Consider the following 24808-nt stretch of genomic DNA (forward strand, 5'->3'; position numbering starts at 1 on the left):
TATAGTCAGGTAGAAGCAGAATAAAATATGCTATATTACAACATGAAATTGTTTCATAAATTATAATTATGTAATTATATATTTATCAAGTTTTACTATATCTAAAAAATGCCTTTAGTAGATTGCACAATGGAGATCTGTTAATGGTTTGCTTACAGAAAAAACAATGAATTTAGTTTATCACGTGCAAAAACATAGCACATATTATCATACAAAATTCATATAAATGATATCATCATGACTCATTCAATATTGTGTAAAATCAATCATGTTAATTTTGTTGAAATTTTCATAATGATATATCTGGCATCAAAGATGAGGTAAACAGAAAGTTTGATTTGATTCTTACAAATAAAATACTAAGCCTTGAACAAAATTTGAACACCCTCTGGTTCCCCAAAAATGACAAAATGCTAACTCCCCTGAAAGCACAAATTGCCTTCAAATGTTCCTTCATTTTTTTTCCAATAATTGTGGCTTAAGGAAAAAATCAAACTGATTCCAAATAAAAAATATGTTTCGGGATTTTAATATGGCCAGAAGAGTGATACCACAATGTCATAAGGTATTTCTTCCTTTTTCCAATCTTATGAGATAAAAATACAAGTAGGACACTATGATAGCCTCTATTTCTATACTCTAAAAAAAAATTACTTTCCATTTTGCATTGTTGGATGAGTTATGCAAGAAAAATTTAATGATTTTAAAATAAATTTTTTAAAAAGGAGTACTAGATCCAGAAAAACAGAGGGTTTGCCAAGGAACAATAATGTCATGTGGAGGGAGGGGGAAGTAGAGGAGAAGGGAAAGGAGGTCTGTGCCAAGCAAAGCTGGGGGCTGTTCAATCAGCTCTATCAGGGCTCCATCAGTGTCTCCACTCCAGCCAAATCCAGAGAAAACAAGGAGTCAAAGATTCAGGTCAATAAGCTTATAGGCGATTTGCACAAACAGCTCCTCCAGCAAGGTAAAAAACAAAGTCATATTGGCTTTTCTTTTTTATTCCTTCTCTTTGAACTCCCTGGTCCAAACACACCCTGGAAATGTCAATGTTATATGCAAGAATTTAAAAAGCTCAGCTTCTTAATCCCGTTAAGAAAAAAGGAACAAAGTTGCCTGTAAAGATCTCCTTCCTGACTGAACTCAAAGTGATTATGGAAGAGCTGCCTTTTGCAGATTCCGATTCCAGTTGCCCAAGCATCAGAGGAGGCAAAAACATGTCATTAAAGGCACAAATGAGGAAGAAAGAAACCAAACTGACTGAAAAGCATTTATGAACTGTATGTAAACAGACTTTCTGAACTAAAATAATAACAGAATGAAAAGTAAAAAAGAAAACAGGACACAAAATAGCATGAATGTTTGACACTGAATCAAGTGAAAAACAAGCAATTACTACTCCCCTAACCAAATCTTTATGAAACTGCGCTTTTGCTCTTCTTCTAGTGTTAAGAATCTAAGATAACATTTTTGTTGCTTTACCTTGACATGGGGGGTGAGGGATGACAAATGCCAATAATCCAGGCTTTACCTGATCACAGTCCAAAGAGAAATATGGCTTTTCCTCCGTTCTTAAATTTTGAACAAAGCTACAAAATGACACAAACCATGGAAAGAAAGGCAAGAGTTGGGGGAAAGGAACATCCCCATGAGTCTGGAAACATTGGCAGAAATAGTTAAGTACAGTGATGAAATTATTCTGATTTTCATGCCTCCTGCTCTATCTTTCTGAGTCAAGGATGTGAAAATTTATAGAGAACATATACTCAGCTCTGGTGTTGTTGTGGAAGGGAGCAAAGAGACTCATTAGCCTCAAACATCCCTAAACTGTTCTTCCGGAAACTGCATTAATGAGCTACAGATGGAGTCTCATCAAGACTGTTGCTAAAGGGATGGTTCCAGTTGGAGTTATCTGTATTTCCTGATAGCTTCCCCGGTTTTCTTGCTTCCATTTCCTGCTTTCACTTGTACTCTCTGCAGCCCTTCCTTCTCTAGGTAGAGAGAAGTCATCATCATGGCTTTCTCTCAGTTATACTCCAGCTCTCCTCTGCGGCTTACCCAAGCCTTCCACAGCAATAAGAATCCCAGAGACTCCTAGGATGTCAATTCCACAGGTATGGCCACACTTCTCCTGTATCCCCCGGCTCTCTGCTGTCCTCCTCTGGCTTCCTGCAACACTAGCCTCACGGGTACAGTCAACTTGATCCTGGAGTACCAGAGCTCACTCCCTTCCCTCAGGTCTCCACTCAAAGTTCACCTATCCTACCATCACTCTGTATAAGGCGGTGTGCAGCACACACTACACACACACACACACCCACACACACACACACACCCACAATGGCATTTTCTCATCCCCACCTGTGCTGCTTTTCTTCATGATGTTCAGCATCACCCATTATATTATACACTGTGAATTTGATTGTTGTCTGTCTCTCAAGAGCGGGGATGGACTTTTGTCTATTGTTGCATCCCCAGAACCCAGAAAAGGGTCCAACACATAGCAGATGCCTAACATATAAGTTGAGTTGTATTGAATTCAATCTATGGAACTGAACTGGAAGCTCCTGCCAACCTAATTATCTGTTTATGTTTGTTTTTGCTTTGGTATTAATTACTTCTGGGGCTAGAGCTAAATCCAAGTCTGAGTAACTCGGGCTTTATTCTATTTTCACATTTTGCTATTCTAAAGCTTTTTAAATATAGAAGGACAACCTTTACTTTCTGCACATTACCTGGGTCAAATGTTTTGGAATGTGGTGAGAATGCCCATTGTTACACTGTATCTGTTTTCTTATTTTACGGATTTCCATTATGCTCCCTTTTTTCAACCCTAATTCTTCCAGATTGAAGAGCTCCAACATTAATTCATCTCTTCAAGTAAAACACTGCACCCAGTGACCTCTCTGATCATTCTCTGTATCTAGATAGTAGGACTATAAGAAAGGCTTGCTTTTCTTTCAAAATCAACTTTAATGACATTATTTTTCCCTTTCAGACTTTGTTCAGAGATGATGTCATCAGAGACCAGTTTGTTAACTTGGTTAACTTTTTCAGAAAATCACTATTGATAATTCAAAGTTCACGAATACATAGTTTCTTCAGAGGTTTGTGGTTGTTTGCTTGCTTGCTTGTTGACAGCATCATTTTCTAACAGCCTAATCATAGTGGCCTGGCAATTTTCTGCCTGTTCACATACCATGTGACATCCTCCTGGAATGTATCCCAAGACAGGTTTATCTACTTTAGTCATTAACAAACTGAATAGTTCAGTGAGGAAACCATCTTCCAAATAATTAATAATAGTAAGCCAGTTTTAGAGCTGCTTTAATATCACCTCAATTATAAATCTTACTGTCTCTGAGTTGATCCAAGAATTGCTAATATATATGAGTCCCCACCTGCCAGCAGTGACATAACGAAAAGCTCCCCATGTTGCTTTCCAGACCACCTATATTTCCATTTATACTAGTTTGCTTAGCTCTAAAGCAACACTGAGGTTCTTCCATGTTTATTCTATAAGCCAGAACAAAGGCAGAAAAAAAGGCACTGAAGCAAAGACTTCAGTGCCACAGGAAATGTGCAGCACTTATGGACCCAGCCTTGATGTCTTCGTCATCTGTAAATTCAAGGAAATAATTCTTGCTTGTTTCCTTCCTCTCTGAGATACGGTAAGGCAAGATGCCAAAGGATCTAAACTCACTGCACCAAAGAGGATGATGCACACTGAAAGCAGTGCTTTACACTTTGCTAAATTTCTTAAAATCTAAAAGGATCAAAGCAACTTTGAAATAGCATCTTTTTATAAACATAGTTCATTTGATTCATTTCAAAGATGAAAAACAAAAACATGAAACATGCAACCAACCCAAAGTAAAAAGTGAAAAAGGAATCAATAGACTATAACAAGGTTTTATTAAAGTGATCTTTTCCATTTTAATTGTAAATATTTAGGCTTTAGATTCATGTGATTAAAAATTCTACACATTTAAAAATGACAAAAGTCTGACCAACTTGCTTTACATTTCTGTGGAATATTACATTATAAGAGTGATTTCGATCACATTTAATCACATTTTATAACTAGGAACTTTATTAACATTAATAGATACTTTGAGACTTGTAAAAAAAAAAGAGTCTTCCCTTTGACAACAAGAGAATAGATAATATTCGTGTGGAACAGAGGAAAATGCCACAATAATAAGTAAATAACTATTCTAAACACTGAAAACATCCTACATAATGTAGAGGTTCAATTTCAAAATGAAACAGCAACTTTTACCCATGATAAGCTATGTCTCCAGAAAGTCGAAATTTTTCTTCTTTTCTAAAAAAGAAAAGTTACAATACAATAGATTGCTTTTATACAAAAGACAGTTGCTAAAATATAAATGAAGATATATTGTAACTATATGAATATCTCAGTAGTCTTCTCTGACAATGTGTCAAAATACCTTGTTTGGAAAACAAGATACTCCAGCCATGTTTTTGTGATCTTAGTTTTTAAATTCCTATCCTATTTGATAAGAGTATCTCTGGAACCCAGTGAAGCAACTACATCATTGTCAGATTGTGATTTTGACTAGATTTTTAGACAAACAAACTTTCAAAATAACCCAATTCATTTTCTTACACATATTTACAATGTTTAAGTTGTCACAAATCATTTAGAATATATGCAAAAGTATGTTTCATCCATGATCCCAACTTAAAAATAGTTTTCATCAGAATAACAATTCTCACATGCTTCTTCAACCCTGACACTGGCATCATTAACCATTTAAATACATATACTCTTTTAAACCTATCTGTCTTCTTCCCTGCAACAGGCAAGAAAACATAATTATGTGTCACTGAGACTAATTTGTACATTTCTGCAGAAAGATTAGATTCTAATTTTCCAGAGAGAAAATTTTTTCTTCCTATTACAGTTAATCAACTTAAATGAAAAATGAATGGAATCCCTGTATGACCTCAAGGGGATGCAATTCATATCAAAGAGTTGTCTCTCTTTCACACCAGTTCTTCCTGCTTCAGTGGGAATTCCCTGGTCTCACAACTTATGAGAGTAAAATAATGAAATTCTTTTCCTATTAAATAAAGCGACAGTGGTTTGAAATAGTAGAGTAGTATTTATCCTAAAAAATATTATGTCAAAATTAGAATTCTATTCCCACCTAGCATTATTATCTAGCTTCAAATTAAACAGAGATTTATTTGTATAATATATATTAATTATATATTTTTAATATATTACCTATGCGTGCATGTGTGTGCTGCTGCTGCTGCTACATCGCTTCAGTCGTGTCCGATTCTGTGCGACCCCATAGACGGCAGCCCACCAGGCTCCCCCGTCCCTGGGATTCTCCAGGCAAGAACACTGGAGTGGGTTGCCATTTCCTTCTCCAATGCATGAAAGTGAAAAGTGAAAGTGAAGTCTCTCAGTCGTGTCCAACTCTTCGCGACCCCATGGACTGCAGCCTACCAGGCTCCTCCGTCCATGGGATTTTCCAGGCAAGAGTACTGGAGTGGGGTGCCATTGCCTTCTCCAATGTGTGTGCTAGGTCATTTCAATCATGTCTGACTCTTTGTGACCTTTGGACTGTAACCCATCAAGCTCCTCTGTCCATGGGGATTCTCCAGGCAAGAAGACTGGAGTGGGTTGACATGTCCTCCTCCAGGGAATCTTGGAAACCCAGGGATCAAACCTGCATCTCTTTTGTCTCCTGCATTGTAGGCAGTTTCTTTACCACTAGCACCACCTGGGAAGCTCCATGTTACCTACATTATATATTAAATGTTACTTTGATATATTTTTCAACTTTCCAATTATTTATCAAACAGTTAATAATGTTTATTAAACAATGTTCTTAATAATTGTAATTCAGTTTTGTTTCATTTTTTTTTTTTAGTCCCTCAAGGCCTGTCATTATTTTTCATTGAGTTAAGACTCTGTTTAGTATAGATGGAAGTTATTATTCTGAGACTATAATTATGTAATCCTATAATAAGCATCTGCTATAAGTCCATTTAGGACTTCCCTTGTGGCTCAGGCGGTAAAGCATCTGCCTGCAATGCAGGAGACCCGGGTTCGACCCCTGGGTCAGAAGATCCCCTGGAGAAGGAAATGGCAACCCACTCCAGTACTCTTGCCTGGAAAATTCCAAAGAGGAGCCTGGTAGGCTACAGTCCATGAGACTGCAAGAGTTGGACACGACTGAGCGACTTCACTTTCATTTTCACTATAAGTCCATTTCTTCCAAGAAACTACTAACTTAAAATTTGAAGTTTTATTAGGTGGACCAAATAAGTTCATTCGGGTTTTCTATAACATCTTACAGAAAAACCTGAACAAACTTCTTTTGCCAACCCAATATAATCTTTCATTAAACACAGGCCATCACCAATGATTATTACCAAATGTAAACAACATCTAATAATTATTATTACTGCTCTCCCTGGATTAATAAATTGACAAAATTCTTGAGTCCATGCACTAAGTCTTTTAAGGACAAGAGTAAGAAGAATAAATGATACTTAATAGCTATTGGTTCCTTCCTTTATTGCAGTCCTGCAATGTAAGGTAGGTTCTCTACAGTGCACAAAAGAGTGTATTTCCTGATAAAGATGGAAAATGGGATGCCTTCAAATATATTTAAAAACTCTTCCTCTCCATATAGCTCTACTATGTATTGTTGTGGTTATGCAGCATCAAGAAATGGTTCCAATAGGGAAAATATTAATTTAGCCTGAAATCTAAGTGAATACTAAAAAAGAAGGTCTATTCTGTCCCTACCATTCTTGTTTTCAACCAAAAGTCTCTGATGTGGGGGCCAAGGACTAGGTTACAAAGTCATCTTGAGGTATCCAGGAGTTAATGGTCAAAGAGGTTTTCTGAACTTCTATAAACATGTATCAAATATAAAAAGTTGGCTGCTGAGACATGTATATTAGCAGTCTGGGGGGATGATATATCAGCATTCTTGATTTCAGACTATCAATTCTGATCATCAAATTCACACAAACATGTAAAAACTCACTTTCCATAATTTCTCTATCTGCCTAAAACAAAAAAAATATTGCCTACAAGAAATATAAACAGACATACAGAGATAGACACACACTCTCAGTCATGCCCTATGGGAAACAACCATGGTAAAATCAATAAAAGTAGCTATTCTAAAACCAAAGAAGTAACCTGAACACTTGTGAAATCATACATTGGTGCAGGAGGTAACAGAAGATCCACCTCACTTGCAGATGCCAAACAATCAATTGAAAAATTAAAAACAATCATAAGAACCCTTAAACTCAGTTTTGGAAAAGCAAGTTAAATAATGAGTATACACGACCAATGAGGACATAGTTACTGGCAGGGCCACTTGGCTCCAAGTCAAGATAGGTTGGAAATAGGTTGAGATACAGTGCCTCAGGTTTTTCCTGTTATATTGATAGTGTATCAAAAGAATATTTAGAAGAGAGAAAGAGTGTGTATTTTCTTATTTGTCAATATCTAAAAAGAGTACCATCCTCAATGTTGAAAGTCAATGTCAAACACTTAAGGCATTCAGTGTTCAAAAGGAGTGAGCTCAAACCTTGTATAGGGACTCTGGCCCATTCCCTGCTTACCCTCAATGATGAATTCAGTGCCTTGTAAACAACTGATGTTCAATAATATTTGTGGAAGGGATAAATGATGAACAGTAAATATATTGTAGTCAACTGTCCAAGCAACATGAAAATATTCAGTCAACTGGCCAATCAATATGAAACTATGTGTTTAAATACACAATATGACTTATGAGTTATAAAATTTCTTTTATCTTTCAAAATAATATTGCATTTTAAAAATCCTGTACACATTTTCAGACTGTTGACTTAAATATTAGCACCCCGAAAACTCTTCCTCCAGTATATCAGTGCAGTTTTCAACTACACAAAATCATCTGAGTAAATGGACTCATATATCATGCCCAGCCATTAATGATTACCTTTGTTGCAAAAGTATTCCACCTCTTCACAACTCAGATTTTCAGGCCCAAATTCTGTGGAAAAGCTTTCCTCCAGTGGAAAGTCCCCCTTTGAGATAATGTCTGTTTCCTCTGATGGACATTCTTCTTCTTCCTCTTCAATGGCATCTTCTAGCGGCCCTTGAAAAAGAAGAGGGACACTGTACCGAAAACATCCAAAGAAGTGTGTGAAATAAAATCCTTAAACAGGGTCTTTTTGATTAAGGTAGTGAAGGAGGATAAGGTATTCTATGAAAGGACAAGTAGTACCAAGGGCACCCAGACAAGATAATGCCACATCTGCGTCAACAAGTATACTGAGCAATGTAACAAGTGGAAAGAAACCTGTTCCTGAAATTACTAAATAGAAAGCAACCTCCATCTCCCATCCTTCCCCACCTCCAACTTGAAGCCCAAAGCTTATTCTTTTATTCTCTCCTGAAGAGCAAAACTGTGCACTTTATGTTCATTTGTTAGAATTAACTGCCTGGGTAAAGAGTACAAGTCTCTTTTACACTGTTGTACAATTTTACCTGAGATTTTAATAAAGATTTAAAGTAATTGAATGCATTTTAATTGAACTGAGATTTTAATAAAGTCAATACTTTTAAAAATCCATCTTAAGAGTGGATTCTGAGAAAAGATTTCATTATATGTGTTTGAAGCTTGAAGAAAAAATTACATATTTCTCTCCCTGATGAAAGCATAACCCTATTCATAATTAATTGAATTTTTTCTGAAATGAAAAGTAGTTTTCTAATGAAAAAAATGTAATTTGTATTTATGTGATACTTTTTCTGTAATAAAAATACAACTTCCTTAGAGTGAATGAGAGCCAGGTGCATTACATTAATGGACCTATTTTATTGAAAGGAAAGGGTGGGCTGTAGTTGTTGAGATGGATCTGAAGTGGATGACATGGAAATACCACATGGCCGATTGTGAATTTCTGACTGCCCAGAAGAAAGTATCCGACTCATTTTACTAAGTGGAAGCCTGCATTTGCTCCTAAAGAAGCACTGTGGCATTTCATCCAAAGAACACAATTATGGTAATTTGTACTAATTGTCACTCATGTCAGCAGTCTCATCAGACAGGCTAAATACTTAAAAGGCTTAGGCAGTCTCTTTCTCTTACTTCTTGGAAATGTGGATTTAAATTTAAGGTACATTCAAGCCAAAAAAAAATTATTACAGAGTTTCTTTGTCCTTTCTAAAATTTATTTTTTATTCTTTTCTCCAAAATAACAAATGTTAAGGAAGAAAGGATGCACTAATTCCAAACACTCTAGTAATGTGCTTTTTCTTTTTTAATTCTAGGTGGAGAGTTAAAAAAAAACCATGTGTGCTCAGTTGCATTCAAAAGCCATGGATCTCATATTAGTTTTTATCTCTTGTTCATTATTTCAAGTAATATATAATCTTTCACCTTTTAACAATTATGTCAAGTACTACGACATGCAAGGAATATATAAAATAGTAATAAGGTAAAATATTACAATCACTAAAACAGTTATTTGAATAATTTTAATTATTAACTGCAAGTCTAACAAGGAATAAAATAGAATATTTTCCATGTTTTTATTTTTTCAAGATACTTAGTTTTAATAACAAGTTTGGTCAAAACAAGACACCTAAACCGTCTCACTTTTGTATCTCATATAGGACTTTCAAAGTACTTTCTTATGTGATCTTTAAAATAACCCGGTGAGGTAGGTATGGAAATTATTATTCTTTCTTTTGGTAAATCTGGAAAATAAAGGTCAGGAGGTTAGTTAACCAGAATAAGGCTACAAGTTAATATGTGAAAAAGTTGACATGAAAACTCTATTTTATTTTAAAATGCCTTTTATACCACACTACTATGCAAACCATTCTTTTGTAGTTATAAATGCATTCTTTCATAAGTAAAACTATAAAACAGGTTACTCGTAAACACAGAATCCTACAGAAATTGCTCATGCTACTAACATGACTTTATTTTTAGGTGTTTAAAGATCTAGTCTTAAAATTGAGAAACCTCTTACTGCTCTTCTCAGATTATCAAAAATCAACCAAAATTTAAACCCTCCCAGCAAAAATAACCAGGAAATTCTTTTTTACAGACATTACCAAAAATAAAATAATTGATTATGAATATTTAATTATTTGCATAATTTATATCCTTACCAAGTCAATCTATAAAGGAAACTGCCTTAATATCAGTTTATATCATGTAACAGACAAGACAATCTAGACTTCTTTTGGAATATATACTCTTGGGTTTGGTTAACAAAAAATAAATCTCTAATTGTAAAATAAATATTTTAAATAATTCATATAAATTTTACTGAATGTCTTTTTTACTTGTGTATGCTCTTCAATTCCAAAAGCCTATATATTATAAAGAAAGTGCATGCACATTACTAGAATAAAATTAATAGTAAAATACTTTGTTTTTTAAAAATAAAATGTGATCAGACTTTCTAACATTCGTAAAAGAGTCTTTATTGAAGATAATATGTACTTGAACAATTACTTAAAATCGTCCAGGACTTAACAATTTGGTTCCAATAGTATACATTAAATTAAAATTTAATCACTTTATTAAAAATTAAATGGAAACTCTCATGTGAAATTTTGAAAGAAACCCACAAAACATTGATATAGGCTCAATAAGTGTCTAACCAAGCCATTCATATATATACACATATGTCAAAAAGGCTTCCACATCATATATAACTTTTATTTATCAAAGATTATGGTAAGATCTTAATTGAAAGTATAATGTTGTATATTCCAAGGGCTGTTTTATGTTGGCTATCTATTTGCAATTCAAAGCATGTAACTGAAAAGAAACACTTATTATCAAAAACAAATTATAAAAATCCAAATGAAAGGTAAAAGAAATTTCTGAGTTCACTGCTCAAAATACATGAGACCTCACTGTCAATATTTATAACAGGTTAAAAAAAGGTGATTTAGTAACCAGTGTGTATTTTGCCCAAAGCACGTGTCAGATTGATATAATTTATTGTACTTTAAAATGTGAAATTACTAACCATTTCTTTAGCTATGCTATCAAATCAGGCTCTGGCAAAAAGGTTTCTCTTAAAATGCATAGTATTTATGGTTTAAGATTAGATCTCACCCTACTCTCTATATTGCAAACCCTACGGATAATCGGTGGCTATAAACTAACATTTTAAGAGGGTAAGAGACACTTGAAGCACAATTAATAGCACCAATGAAGGAGGGAATGAAGGAACCTCCTGTGTATGGATTAGTGGGCACAGAAGTCCACTTCAGAAAAATTACCACACAGAATTTGACACAAATAATAATATCTACTTAGAAAAGGCTTACGACTGAGCTCTCTGTGCCCTCATGGAGAAAATTACTTCTGATTGAGGCCACTTGGCAGGCAAGTGAAAGGAAATCTGAATTTCAACTCTTCAATTGCCTCTGATTTACAGATATTCAAACACACTCCAGAATGAACAGTCTTAATGTTTATAAATATAAATATTTATCTGATTTTCCAAATGCGAACAATTAGCTGTACATCCTAAAGTTATGAATACAACAATGCTGGATGTCTGGCCCACAATGGTGTTAATCATCTCTCAGAATGAAGAGGTATCTTTTCATTTTTGTATTGGATTAATAATAGAGATTACCAGAAGATTCTGGTGGATGTAAAGAAATACTTCCATTTTCAGAAAGGGAGATAACTGGTACCTAGGAACCACCTGAATAGACCACTACTTCTACTACTTCTGCCCTCTAGAGATAAAGCTGAAGCTGAGAAGGGTGGTGCAGAGTCACAACACATGACAATACCCAGGACCTTCCCAAAGTGCGGGAAAGCTTTATTTGTGTGTGTTAGTCACTCAGTTGTGTCTGACTCTTTGCGAACCCATGGACTATGGTCTGCCAGGCTCCTCTGTCCATGGGATTCTCCAGGCAAGAATACTGGAGTGGGTAGCCATTCCCTTCTGCAGGGGGTTCATCCTGATGGAGGGACTGAACCCGAGTCTCTTGCCTTGAAGGCAGATTCTTTACCATCTGAGCAATCAGGGAGGCCTGCTGGTATTTGCTAAGGTTTTATTCACCGAGCACCAACAGATATGTCGCAAAAGTTGAGCCTATGTGTGGAAGAAACTTTTCATGTGGTGGTTGTTTCAGTGATTTGGAATTGGCAAAGAACAATGGGGGCATTCAAGGTTAAGTAGTCCTATCCTATATAAAGGTAGTATAATCGCTGAATGAAATGAATGTCAAGAACTAGATTTATTTAGTTAAGAAGCATTTTGAGGAGTACTTTTCCCTGGACAAATGAATTCATGAGAAAATTATTACTATGATTTCAGGTGGTTAAAGAAATCCCTGAAGCCCATCCAAAGCCACTGGAGTAAAAGCTAGATGACAAAAAAAAAGGCAAACAAGCAAAAACTCTAGGGAAAAATATAGGAGATATATAAGAATTTAGAGGACATAGGATTAAAATAAGCAATACAAGGAGGAAATGCAAAAAATGATAAAGACCAACATCATAAATATTAAATCAAATAAACATGTCTTTCAACATATATTATCTTGATAAAAAATTTCCTACTCTGGCAGCCTACTATAAACTAGACTGATCCTTACATAAATGTCAGATTGTCTTTGTTCATATAAATTCAAAGCACTTCAGAATGAGGCACCCAAGAAAGAAATTAAATTCTACAGAAATTAATATACATTGTCAATTATGATGAAGAGAAATGCCAAATTCTATATTCTGATACAATGTCCCCCAGAATGGTGTCTTTCTCTTAAGTACTCGCTGGACTTAATTTATTATAAATTATTTTAGTTAGGTTTTGTATATGTTTTGATTAAAACAAGACACTTTGCCATAATGGAACTATAGAGAGCATTCAGTCTCCTCTCCATGCATTAATATTCTAAGCATTCTAGAGGCTGCACAAGACTAGCCACCTAGCAAAATGAGACTGTTTCAGAATACTGGGCAGCCTTGATTACAACCGACAGGTGGGAAGAAAGTCGAATTAAAATATTATCATTCCCAATAATTACAATAATCCATCCCAGTGTGCTCAGAAATTCTGCTAGGTGAGTTTCCTCTAAAACACACAAGTATTTCCAAACCTTTTTATTCTGTGTTTTTAAATGTATGCCATTTCAGGTCATTTTTACATCTGTTAGTATCATTAAAACTTCCATCAAAAATTTGTTACATAATTTTACATACAGGACACATGCAGAACAAAGAACACGTAATGAAATAAATTTCTTAAAATCTTAATGAACAAATGAAAATGAAAATGGTATACTGTCTCCAAGTTGCCATCTCCTGTTTTGTGCTTCTTTAAAGCTGTTTGCAAAAGAATCACTCACACAAAGGAGTAAGAAGGTACATAAAACCTACTATAGATAAAACAATAGATATCTTTAAATCTGACAATTCAAACAATAATATATATCATTCTTTAAAATTACTTAATAATTAGCCCACGTGTTCATGTAATTCAATCTTTCAAAAAGTGAATATTACAATATAAGCTAGGGATAAGAAAGTCAAATTAAAGGGATAGGCAAATTATGGTTTACATTTAACACATAATATACAAATATGTCAAAACTCTATACAGGTATGCTGTATGTTAGTTAATAGGTAAGGGGAATTAATATAACCTTTCCATTCTAAACTTATGTTACATTCTCTACATGTGATAGAAATGTGGCAGTGGACTAATATTAATATTACCGAAGGTCATTACCGAATCCTCTGTATTCTAGTCTCATATCTCTTCGTTAATCTCAGGATGATATTCATAAAACACAAAATATAAAATCCTTCTAATAGGAAAGACTGTTAGTTTAATACATTCTGTACAATATGGCTTGTTTGTTCAGTTAGAAATGAAAAGTAAAAATGCAACTCTAAAAAGCAGAAATCCACAAAAATGCACCCCTCCCCATCTCATTATGGAGTAGGAACATGTCTATCTTTAGAGTACTAATATCTTTTGACTGTATCTGGGGCATTTTTTGTGGCTCTCAGTAGTTCCTCTCAGAGTTTTCAGCTGCTACACTGAGATTCCTTAGAATCATCATTACCCTGTAGGCACACCTCAAAATGCTACTCACCTGGTTCCTATTACATTTGTCTCGTGCATATCCCACAGAGTCATTTAATGAGAAGGGGCAGGGAAAAGGGATGCTCTTTGGACAGTGCAAATCCATACTAACTCATGTAATTGAGCTTAACAGCAAGAATAAAACCTTATTTCTGTAGTTTAAAAAAACAGCATTTTAAACGAGCAAGTTCTTCCTGCAGTCACTCACTTTTAACAATAGTTGCATCAGGGGATCTAGTAGGAAGGAAACATTTTTATTAATTTTTCTCTTATCTGCCAAAAGAATGTTGATTTTTTCATTTGCGTTTGTTGCCTGCAGGTAGCAGACCACAGAATTATATAGTAGAAATTCTTCTTTTTGATTAATTTCTTTCCATGTGTTAGGTTATTTCTTATATATAATTGATTTTGGGCTTTGCTCATAGCTGTACATCTTTTTTATATCTGTACCAACTGCTGTCCTTCAATCTAGAAAGTTGAAGGAAATTACCTGAATTTGTTAAGTTTATTAAAAATGAGATCTGTGAATATTTAAATTGAGTTTTGAAATGTTAATGCAAAAAAAGATATTAGAGAATTTTTAATGGTGGGTTCAATTTGACCATATTCCATTGTAAAAAGAAGAGAAGAGGGTCAGGTTTTATTCAAATTGTTTCTTTAGGGGAAAAAATGAACTCTTTGATTTTTATAAAAATACAATAATATTCTTTGCTACAAGGTCCTTGGCCATTTTTATTAGATAGCAGTATTAACACTTCTTATATGTAAATCTGAGAACACTTTAAATTCTTTAATTTTTTCCCCTGAAATGCTCTGTTTTTGGAACCTTCAAATTAAGTCAATGATACTAACAAGAAAATACTTTTGCTTACAACATATGCAAACCTAGCAAGCAGCAACTAATCGCACAGAGCAGATTAAACACTGACATCACAGGAAAAACAAAGTCAGATGAGAAAATCCAGATAAATTTAAACTAGAATCTCTAATGACCAATTTACTCTCAGGCAGTAACTCAGGCATTGAAAAAAGTCAGTTCATTAATAAGTGCCTTGTGCATTGACCCAGGAAGTCAGTGACAGAGCTGGCACTGAAATTCACATATTTTGTAATCAGGCCTCTCAGTCCAGAGCCCCGCAAAGCTTTCTGAAGATGGTAACTCTATCGTAAAGAAATGCAAAAGTATATTCATTACTAAAAGTATGTATTTCTATATGATTTATTTCAATAATATAAAGCCCTTAGTCGGTAATAACTAAAAATAGATGAAAATCTTATAAATTATTTTGTTATTTTTATGAGACTTTCATGGACTCATGTATTTATTCATTCATTTGTTATTCACTTAACCAGTATTTATTGAGGGTGAAGCACATGGCAGGCACTATATGGCGTACTGAGTTAACAGTAATGTACAAAGTGGATGGTCCCAGCCAGAAAAGAGTGGATAACTGAATGAAGCAGACAAATGTTACACATACAATACATGCGACATTTTTTTAAGATACTCCATTTTAACATGGGGAGGGCAAGAAAGCCTTCTTAGATATCCTAAATTCCAGTTATTTGTGCATTTTCTTATTTCCTCAGATATAATTTTATCTGACCTCCATTTGTAACTGGAAGTAACAAGTATGGTACCTAGCATTTAACCATGGCATTTAATAGTTATTCAAATAAGAAAATTTTAGTTGAATTTAATTGTCATAAAGTTGAAGATCAAATCAAGGAGAGAGAATACTGGGTCTAATTATTACTAATTATATTGTTCAAGGAAGTTTATTCTGCTATCAGTGTGAAATCCATGTCATTTCCTGGTTATTCAAATCAGGTGCCATTCACCCTCAGCCTGCCAAAAGTTTTCTGGGGGATGTGAGATCAGGCAAGCAGAAAATCTTCCACAAAATCAACTCTGCTATCACAACAGATCATCAGGTGTTACCCAGAATATGAATACAGTGTGTTATATTATTCTAAAAGCATTATGAGTATGAAAAAAGTATTTGAATCTGCCCACAGAACCTCTTATACATGATATGTGAGTGATATGTATTAGGTGAATTAATCAGAACTTATAAGTTTATAGACCTGTACAAGAAAAAAAAATGCATCTTCTTTAGAAACTTCAACGCACCATCAAAATGCAGCTAGTGTTCTTATTTGACAAACAAACTTGTGCAAAACTAGAGAATAATATCCTTTATTGTTTTACAAAGCTAAGTTAGTATAACCAAAAGAGATGTTATTTTTTAAAATTATCTTATTTAAACGGAGATACAAAAAACAGGGACAAGGGGAGCCTAGTCTTCTGACTCTAGAATGGATGCATATTTCTTTCTCTTTCTAGAGCAAATCAAAGACAATGCACGTGTTGGTTTTTCAAAAGTCTACAATAACAACAAAAGCATTAGCCAAACAATAGATATTAAACAAAGGATTCTGACGATTAATTTCTTAAACAACTTCATAAGACAAAGATGAATCAATATGGTCCTTAAAAACATTCAGGATGCATTTCTTTGTCTCATAAGCAACGTGTCTGCATCGTGTGAAAACATCCAGCAAGCACATGGCTACATGCAAGAAATTAGAGGAAAATCACTGCAAAGATTTGGGGGAATTTTTTAATTACAAGAAAAATATCAACAAAAATACTTGCATCAGGTTTTGGTCACTGTATATAAAAACTTCTTTTCCTTCTTAACAAAATTATAATCTAACAATCCCCATCTCATCACACAGATCAATTTCCCTCTACTTATTCCTTCAGTTTAATAACATCCTTTCTGACCCTGCTTTATTAAAATGATTCTTTACATGTACAATTCATTATTGATTAAACCTTCTAAAAAACTCACTTTATAAAATAACGGCTCTAAAAATGATGCTTGATTTCACTGGCTAATTACAAACAGTTTGATAGCAAACAGTGGTTCTCTAAATGTCATCCTCAGACCAGCAGCATTGTCATCATCAGACAACTTGATAGAAATTCAAAACTAATTGTCAGACTCCACCCCAGATCTGGCTTCAGAAACTCAGGGTAAGGCCCATCAACCTGTGTTTTAACAAACCCTGTAAGGGATTCCAAGGCACGCTCAAGTTTGAGAACAACTGTAGGAATATAAATGCTAGAAGTCACTGTGCAACAGTACAAATTATATTTTTGTTATCATTTAATAGAAACAGTATAATATTTTGAAATTAACATAGGCTCCATCCTTTGTGTACTACAGCTGATTCTGTGATCAAACTACTTATTACCAGGGCAACTTAGTGCAATCAGACCTGATTAGTGGCAGGTTAGGTTTGCTTATTTAGTGCTGGTTAATGGTTCTCCCAAATAATGCCAGAGAGTCTAGAAAGTGCTTCAATCACATTGTTTCAGACAATTCTGGGATGACATGGAACAGACTGGAGCCACTATTTCAGGCTGATCCCACATGTTACTGCTTCATACACTTTCAGGAGCCCTGAATAATGCAAACAATTGAGCAGCCAGTGAATTTGGCTAAAAAGTTTTTCATGTGTGTCTGGCTATGGTATAGAAAAATATCTTTATACAAATAGGGATTGCATCTCAATTTTTAAAAATTACAGCCTGCTATGTGAGTTATTTGAAAACCAGGAACTTCAAGCAGCATGGCATTCTTCTCATCCTCCTCTTCTGAGGATAGGGCATCTCATGAGATGAAAACGTCCAACCATCAGCAGGCCTATCAATCAGTGGCAATCAGTGTGAAGCAAGAGGTCCCAGCCGGATCACACAGGTTCCTCCACTTATCATCTCTCACTCCAATCCCTTATTATGATCAGGCTGGTGCACAAACCAAGTGTGGTCTCCAGGATTTTATGGAGCAGTACCATGGCCAACCTTCATTGTTAACCAACATATGCGGCTTGCAAACTACATGTCCCAGCACCACCGCCTTGAACAGAATAGTCAACAATAGGAACAAAATAGGCAACTACAGAAATCTGTTCCATTTTCACAAATAGGTGTGGCCTCCTGCTCCTGGAATGCTGCCAATTTGGCCCTCCGTTTGAATTTGACACAGTAAATAATGATGAATATTCTCTCTATGCCTGTACAGTCCTGGACACGTTTTCTGCACAGCGAGAAAAACAATTCCTCACAAAAAACAAAGCACTGTTGTGGATCCTGTGCATTAAGTGGGAATATAAACTTTATAAGAATTTGCCTAATTTCACAAGTGTATGTGTAATGTTCCAAATTTCCATCCTGACAGATCTCCTTCATCTTCGGGGGATGAAAAACAAAACAAAACACAGATCTATAGTTGCAAAACCCTAACAAAGCGATGGGGTGGGTGGCGCTTTGTGAGTGAAGGTGGAAACAAATCAACATGTTCACCACGCTCTAATTGTGCCATGCGCTGGGATACATATCAAAAGGGCAGTTTATAACAAGTGTTCTACACTGTCATTAAACCACTATACAGGTACCTCGATTCAGTGCTTGTGAACATCTCTAGAGGCCCCAGAAAGCACTTCCCCATAAAACATATCTTCAAAAAGACTTTTATTTTATACTAGCACATTAAAAGAGTATCTAAAGACACAGAGGCACTCAATATAGCTATATTTTTAAGAAGAACACTTACTCTCTGGAGAATTAGGAGAGCAGGTAGGGTGCCAGTGATAACAAAGTAGCTTATCCACACTGCTCCAGCAGAGGCAACCTGGAGGAAGCATCTAAGGGCTCTCTTAAAAAGAAACTATCCTCTGCCTTTGGCAACAAAGGCTACAATAGAATAAAAGCAAGCACCTTTACAGGCAGAAGTTACAGGGTAAGCCAAAGGTGGAAAGCTCACATAATTGAACTTTCTGCTGGTGACTCACAGCCCTTCAATATTTGCATCGTAAACCCTGTGCCAGCCTCCAGGAGACACTCTCCCATGCACTTCTGATATAAGTAACTAGAACGCGCACGTACACACACACACACACACACACGGAAAAAAACTGGGCATGGTAGCTTCCTTTCCAATTAAATAGAATTTCACTTTTTCCTTTAAACTGTAAGCATACAAATGAATTTACTAACTATTGAAGGTGGTAAGCTATAAAGTTCTTATTTCAATACTGATTATATAGCCACACTTAATGAAAAACCTAGAAAGATTCTCACCCACAGTGATTCAATCCCAATCACCCTCTCACTCAAGGCAAAGAAATACGCATTCCTTCCCTCCAAAGAGAAAATTCCAGAATACCAGAATTATCAGGACTTACCTAATATTCGATGCATTGGCAATAAATACAGGGGAATTTTCTATCTTAAAGCCACACTCTTGTAAATGACACAAATTCATCTAACTTGAATCATCTAGAAATAAACATCTTCCTGTCTTCAAAAAAGGTTCACCTTAAACAGGTGAATTAGTGCTTTTTTTTTCAGTTTGCTTTTGGTCTATTTTCGTTGTTCTTCTTTGTGGTTATTTTCTATTGGCAATTACAATTTAGAACCAGTACACTGTAAACAGCAATAAACCAAACTATATAGATGACTTTTACATGTCAATAGTCTTTCCCTAGTTCAGACATAATTTTTCAGCCATTTTTAAAAAATCATTCTATCAGCCTCCCACTCTGTTTTTATATACCTAAAATATTTTACTCTTGATGTGGAAAAATATAACCAAGTAAATCTTACCAGAAAAAGAAAGAAATCAAATCACAGAATGGATGCCATTCACTATTAACTACAGCATTCAATCTGATCCTGCTTCCTCCCACTCTATGCTTTCTGAGAACACAAAGAAGTATGTACCTGTCACCCAGCACCATCCACCACACACCAGCTTTCCCATTCCAGCCTTCTATCTTGGATCAGGCTAACCCATGGCTCAAATATTAAATAAGTATAGGAAACCATTGGTGGAAACATACCCTGATGCCCTTTGCATCCTCAGAGGGAAATCATGGTGCCTATCGTTGGTTCTGCCATTCTCTTCTTTGTTCCGAGTCTTATTCTATAGTCTCTATTATAACTGGCACCAATGTTAGTCTGAATGAGATTCACACTCAATGTTTGATGAAAATGAAGACTTTCAAGCCCCACTCCCAAAGATTCAGCAGCTCTGGGATAGGACCTAGGAATTAGAATTTTAATCCTGCATCTCAAGTTATTCTAATACAGATCACACACTGGGATGCTAGTGATACATGTTCCAAACCTGGAAAGAAGAGGAGAGTGAAGCAGATCTGAGATATAACATTCCTACAACAATATGAGGGGCTTCCCATGTGGCTCAGTGGTAAAGAATCCACCTGCAAATGCAGAAGACACAGGTTCAATCCATGGGTCGGGAAGATCCCCTGCAAGAGGAAATGGCAGCCCACTCTAGTATTCTTGCCTGAAAAGTTCCCTGGACAGAGGAGCCTGATGGGCCACAGTCCATGGGGTCTCAAAGAGTCAGATATGACTGAGCATACACACACAACAGTATCAGGGGCAAGATAAGAATGGATCATTATTTTTTAACAGTAAACCCTTGATATCATTTGGTTCCTTTATATTTAGTTCTACTTTGCCCAAGAACATCTCATTCTATTTTGGAGGCTAAAGTGTATGTACTGATAGAAGGCATTAATTCTGCAGCTTTATTTTCTATGAGGCCTCCTTTCCACATCTGAAGAGACATACAAGATCAGTCTCGCCATTTATTTTATCCATTGCACTTGAGAATTATTCATGTACCATATGGAGAGTTGGCTCCTGCTGAAGCTGTGGGGGAATTCCATTCCATCATGCTTCCCAATGCTCTTTGGAGATTTAACTGTGACACAAATGAAGCATATCTAAATTAGGTTATAGAAACTGTTACCTTTCCTTTGGTTTTGTTTTCTTGCCATATGTAGCTGCCAATGAAGAGTTATAATGAGGGACAGGGTTGGGGGGGGATAGAACTGATATTTTTTATGAGCTGTTGATAAGTTGAGATGTTCTAAACGTTCTCAAGAAATCTGCCACAATTCTATAAACAGCTACTGAAAATTTCACAAACTCTTTGAAAGAAGCAATATGTGAATCGGGGAATAATGTGCAAAGTGTAATTTGCATGTCGGTTTGGGAAGGTTGTACAATTGAGAGAAAAGTTCCTTCAATGAGGAAGTTAGAGATAACACAATTCAAATTGTGTTGAATTGTCCTAATTTTATTGAAATATTTAAAAACTATGTAGATTAGCAAGGAAAAATTCAACAAGGGAAAATTAAGCTTTAAAAAATTTTTAAAGCAGCCTCTCTGTTACTATATATAAGATTATTAATAATAACACCTTGTGTATCTACAGTCAAGCAATAACACATAAAAAAAAAAAACTGTGACAAACCACTAACTCAACCATTAAGGCTTAAATAACAAAGAAGAAAAACATTTGGTTAAATTTTTGGCTAAAAAAATTATTTGGTTAAAATAGGTTAGATAATAAAATTTATTTTATACAACACAGAAGCGTATTTCTAAAAATATGCTTGTATGAATGAAGACACAAAGCCACTTCTTTAAAAATCTCATGAAACTGGCTGAATCAGTAATAGTGCATGAGAACAAGAAAGTATATTTCCAATTGTCAGAACCTGTTTATCCTCCAGCTTCCTAAATCCTTTAGATCTCTACTCTGAGCTGTTTCATTTTCTCTTATTTATGATAAGAACCTAGAACCTATGGTCAAATCTGCCTTGTATCAAGTTCCTTAGCATGAGTAGCCTCCCACAAGTAGCACAATTTTGGTCCCTTTGCAATTCCAGAGAGATCACAAATCTCATTAGGAACTCTCACTGCTAGGGAGAAAATATCATGAACAATTTATCTGCCCCCTAGCCAGGAACTGTGCTAGACACTCTATTCTATACCATCTTGGCTTTGCCATCTTTACCATCAAGAAGGAGAAAGACATAACAACCAGGACAAAGCTGATGGAGATAACAGAAATCTTAAAGTGTGCTGATTCTCTGTTTTATGATTTGGCTATCTCTGTCATTTCGGTATGTTAAGAAAATATAAAATAAGGGGCCCTTGGAGTTGAGGGTTAGTGATGGGGGAGAAATTTTGAAATAAGACAATATGCTAACTAACATTATATTAATAACTACAAAGGAAGGCTTTCCCAGTATTGCCCAGAAATATATTTACTTAGTAAAATGCAGTAGTATTTTCAAAATATGCTTTTCAGTAAGATTTTGAGATATTCTTTCAAACTAAATATATAAGGAGGGGCTGTTAAAATCACAATAAAGAAAACAAAAAGTATAATGATAAGCAATATATACAAGAATGCAGAGAAAAATACAAATGGGTTAAAAAGATGATAAGTGGGAAAAAAAAAAGACCAGAGGAATCTGGTTATACAACTGCAACCCACTAATAACAGATACGCCTAAATTTAAGTGTACTGAGGATATGATGAATTGACAATATGTATAATATTAAGAATTTCAAGACTGGGAGAAAGCCCCCATACTTGAGATTAAGGAAAATAACTAAAATCAATATCAAGTTCATGTTTGTATTGTCAAAGAAAACCAGTAAAGACAGAATCATCTTTTTACCCCTACATCTATCTTTCTCTCCACATCGAAAGTAAATCATATAAAAAAGAAAAAACAAGGGCAAAAAGCAGAAGGAAACAGCAGCACAGCCTTACAGGGGAAAGCTATAAAAGAACATAATATTCAGTTGACTCTGAAATTTATATGTGATGTTGACCAAAACAGTCTCAGATCTGCTCAGATCAGGCAGTCTCAGTGTCTGCCTCAGACACTACATCATAAGACATCATTGCTGCAGACCTTCTTTTAAAGATGCGTTCCCAATTTCAGAGAGATGAATTATTAACCATTAAGAATAGAAAAACTCAGCTTAAAAATAATTTGCAGGGAAAACTGAAACTTACCAAAGATAAAAAGATACTTTTTAAATTACAAAGAAGTCGTCCCAGTGCACCAGCCCCAAGCATCCAGTATCGTGCATCGAACCTGGACTGGCAACTCATTTCAACCAGAGGGATGGAATGGGGAGGGAGGAGGGAGGAGGGTTCAGGATGGGGAACACATGTATACCTGTGGCGGATTCATTTTGATATTTGGCAAATCTAATACAGTTATGTAAAGTTTAAAAATAAAATAAAATTAAAAAAAAAAAAAAAAAAAAAAAAAAAAAAATAAATTACAAAGAAGTTTGATTCAAATGAGTCTAAATGCTTGCTTGAAATACTGTAATAAAATAGAATATTAGACAACATACATTAAAAAGGCATTAAATATTAACAAGATTAGCAAACATAGAGTAGATTAACAGAAAATAGGGTGCGGGGTTGAAAAGATGGCAAAGCAACTAATTCCTCTCTAAAAGAAATTTAAATTATTTTGGGTTTGATAATTAGATAAAAGTAGACTTTTAAAACGGAGAAGGCAATGGCACCCCACTCAAGTACTCTTGCCTGGAAAATCCCATGGACAGAGGAGCCTGGTAGGCTGCAGTCCATGGGGTCGCTAAGGGTCGGACACGACTGAGCAACTTCACTTTCACTCTTCATTTTCATGCATTGGAGAAGGAAATGGCAACCCACTCCAGTGTTCTTGCCTTGAGAATCCCAGGGACGGGGGAGCCTGGTGGGCTGCCGTCTATGGGGTCGCACAGAGTTGGACACGACTGAAGCGACTTAGCAGCAGCAGCAGACTTTTAAAAACAAACTGGATAATACTTCAAGATAACATTTAGTAGGAACTCTACTTTCCATATGTTTGAATATATTAAAACCAAGTAGTAATAATATACTGTAAAAAGTTAAAATACAATAATTAGGAGCACAGAAACAGAATGCAATATCTAGCAAGACAGATAACTGAACAAGTTTAAGACTGGGATAAAAACAGAAGTATATTAATTGTTTCATTAAACATTTTAAAATGTTAAAGATGTTTTCATGTGAAAACAGCAAAAATTTATGCTGACAATATTATTGATATCCTGCAACACTTAAAGAATAAGCAAATTCTAGTTACAGCATGTTGATTAAAAAATCAATACCACTGACTGGTAAATATTAAGCCACTATCACAGTGCTATACACTGAAGAATAAAAAAATAAGGATATAAATAATTTGAACAATATAATTAATAAAATAGAACCTACATGCACAAAATTAGATGTTAGATACTCAGTTTCCTATAAACAAAGACTAAATATCTATAAGGATTTATAAAATAGTTACAAACACTGACCAAATACTAGGTATTCAAACAGATTATAAAAGCAAATTGTATTACAAGGCAGTACAAATAGAAAAGATATAGAATTTTAAAATAACTATTTTTCCTTAAAATGTTTTAAAAGTGTAGGCGATATGGTTTTACTAGTTTTGCATTCAATTACTAGCTTCCTCAGTCACTCATTTTCTAACTTCAGAGTACCTAGGAGAGACAGCAAAATGGCCAGTAAGAACTGCACAGAGAAGCAAATAAGATATCCTGAACGCAAATGATGAAATGCATACGAAAGGCCATAAAAGCAAACACAAAATCATCTTAAAGCATCAAAATGTCTCAGTTGAACAGGTCCAGAGTTTCTGTGTGAAAAATGAGGAGAAACTGAATAAATATTGACAATTACTTAAAACATTTAAAACCTCTGGGAATTTATTAGAG

The 24808-nt window shown here is 35.1% G+C and overlaps 1 protein-coding gene across 1 annotated transcript in view; it reads right to left on the minus strand.

Moving 5' to 3' along the window:
* ZFPM2 (zinc finger protein, FOG family member 2) overlaps positions 1-19068 on the minus strand; it is a 444681-nt gene extending 425613 nt beyond the window's left edge. The window contains exons 1-2 of the mRNA XM_055546469.1: positions 18759-19068; positions 7989-8147 (exon numbers count right to left, since the gene is read on the minus strand). Of these exons, the coding sequence (XP_055402444.1) occupies positions 7989-8147; positions 18759-18849 (250 nt within the window). The 5' untranslated portion in view covers positions 18850-19068. The remainder of the gene's footprint in view (positions 1-7988; positions 8148-18758) is intronic.
* Positions 19069-24808: the final 5740 nt, after the last annotated feature.

This window comes from Bubalus kerabau, chromosome 14, assembly GCF_029407905.1.
Source record: "Bubalus kerabau isolate K-KA32 ecotype Philippines breed swamp buffalo chromosome 14, PCC_UOA_SB_1v2, whole genome shotgun sequence".
NCBI lineage: Eukaryota > Metazoa > Chordata > Mammalia > Artiodactyla > Bovidae > Bubalus > Bubalus kerabau.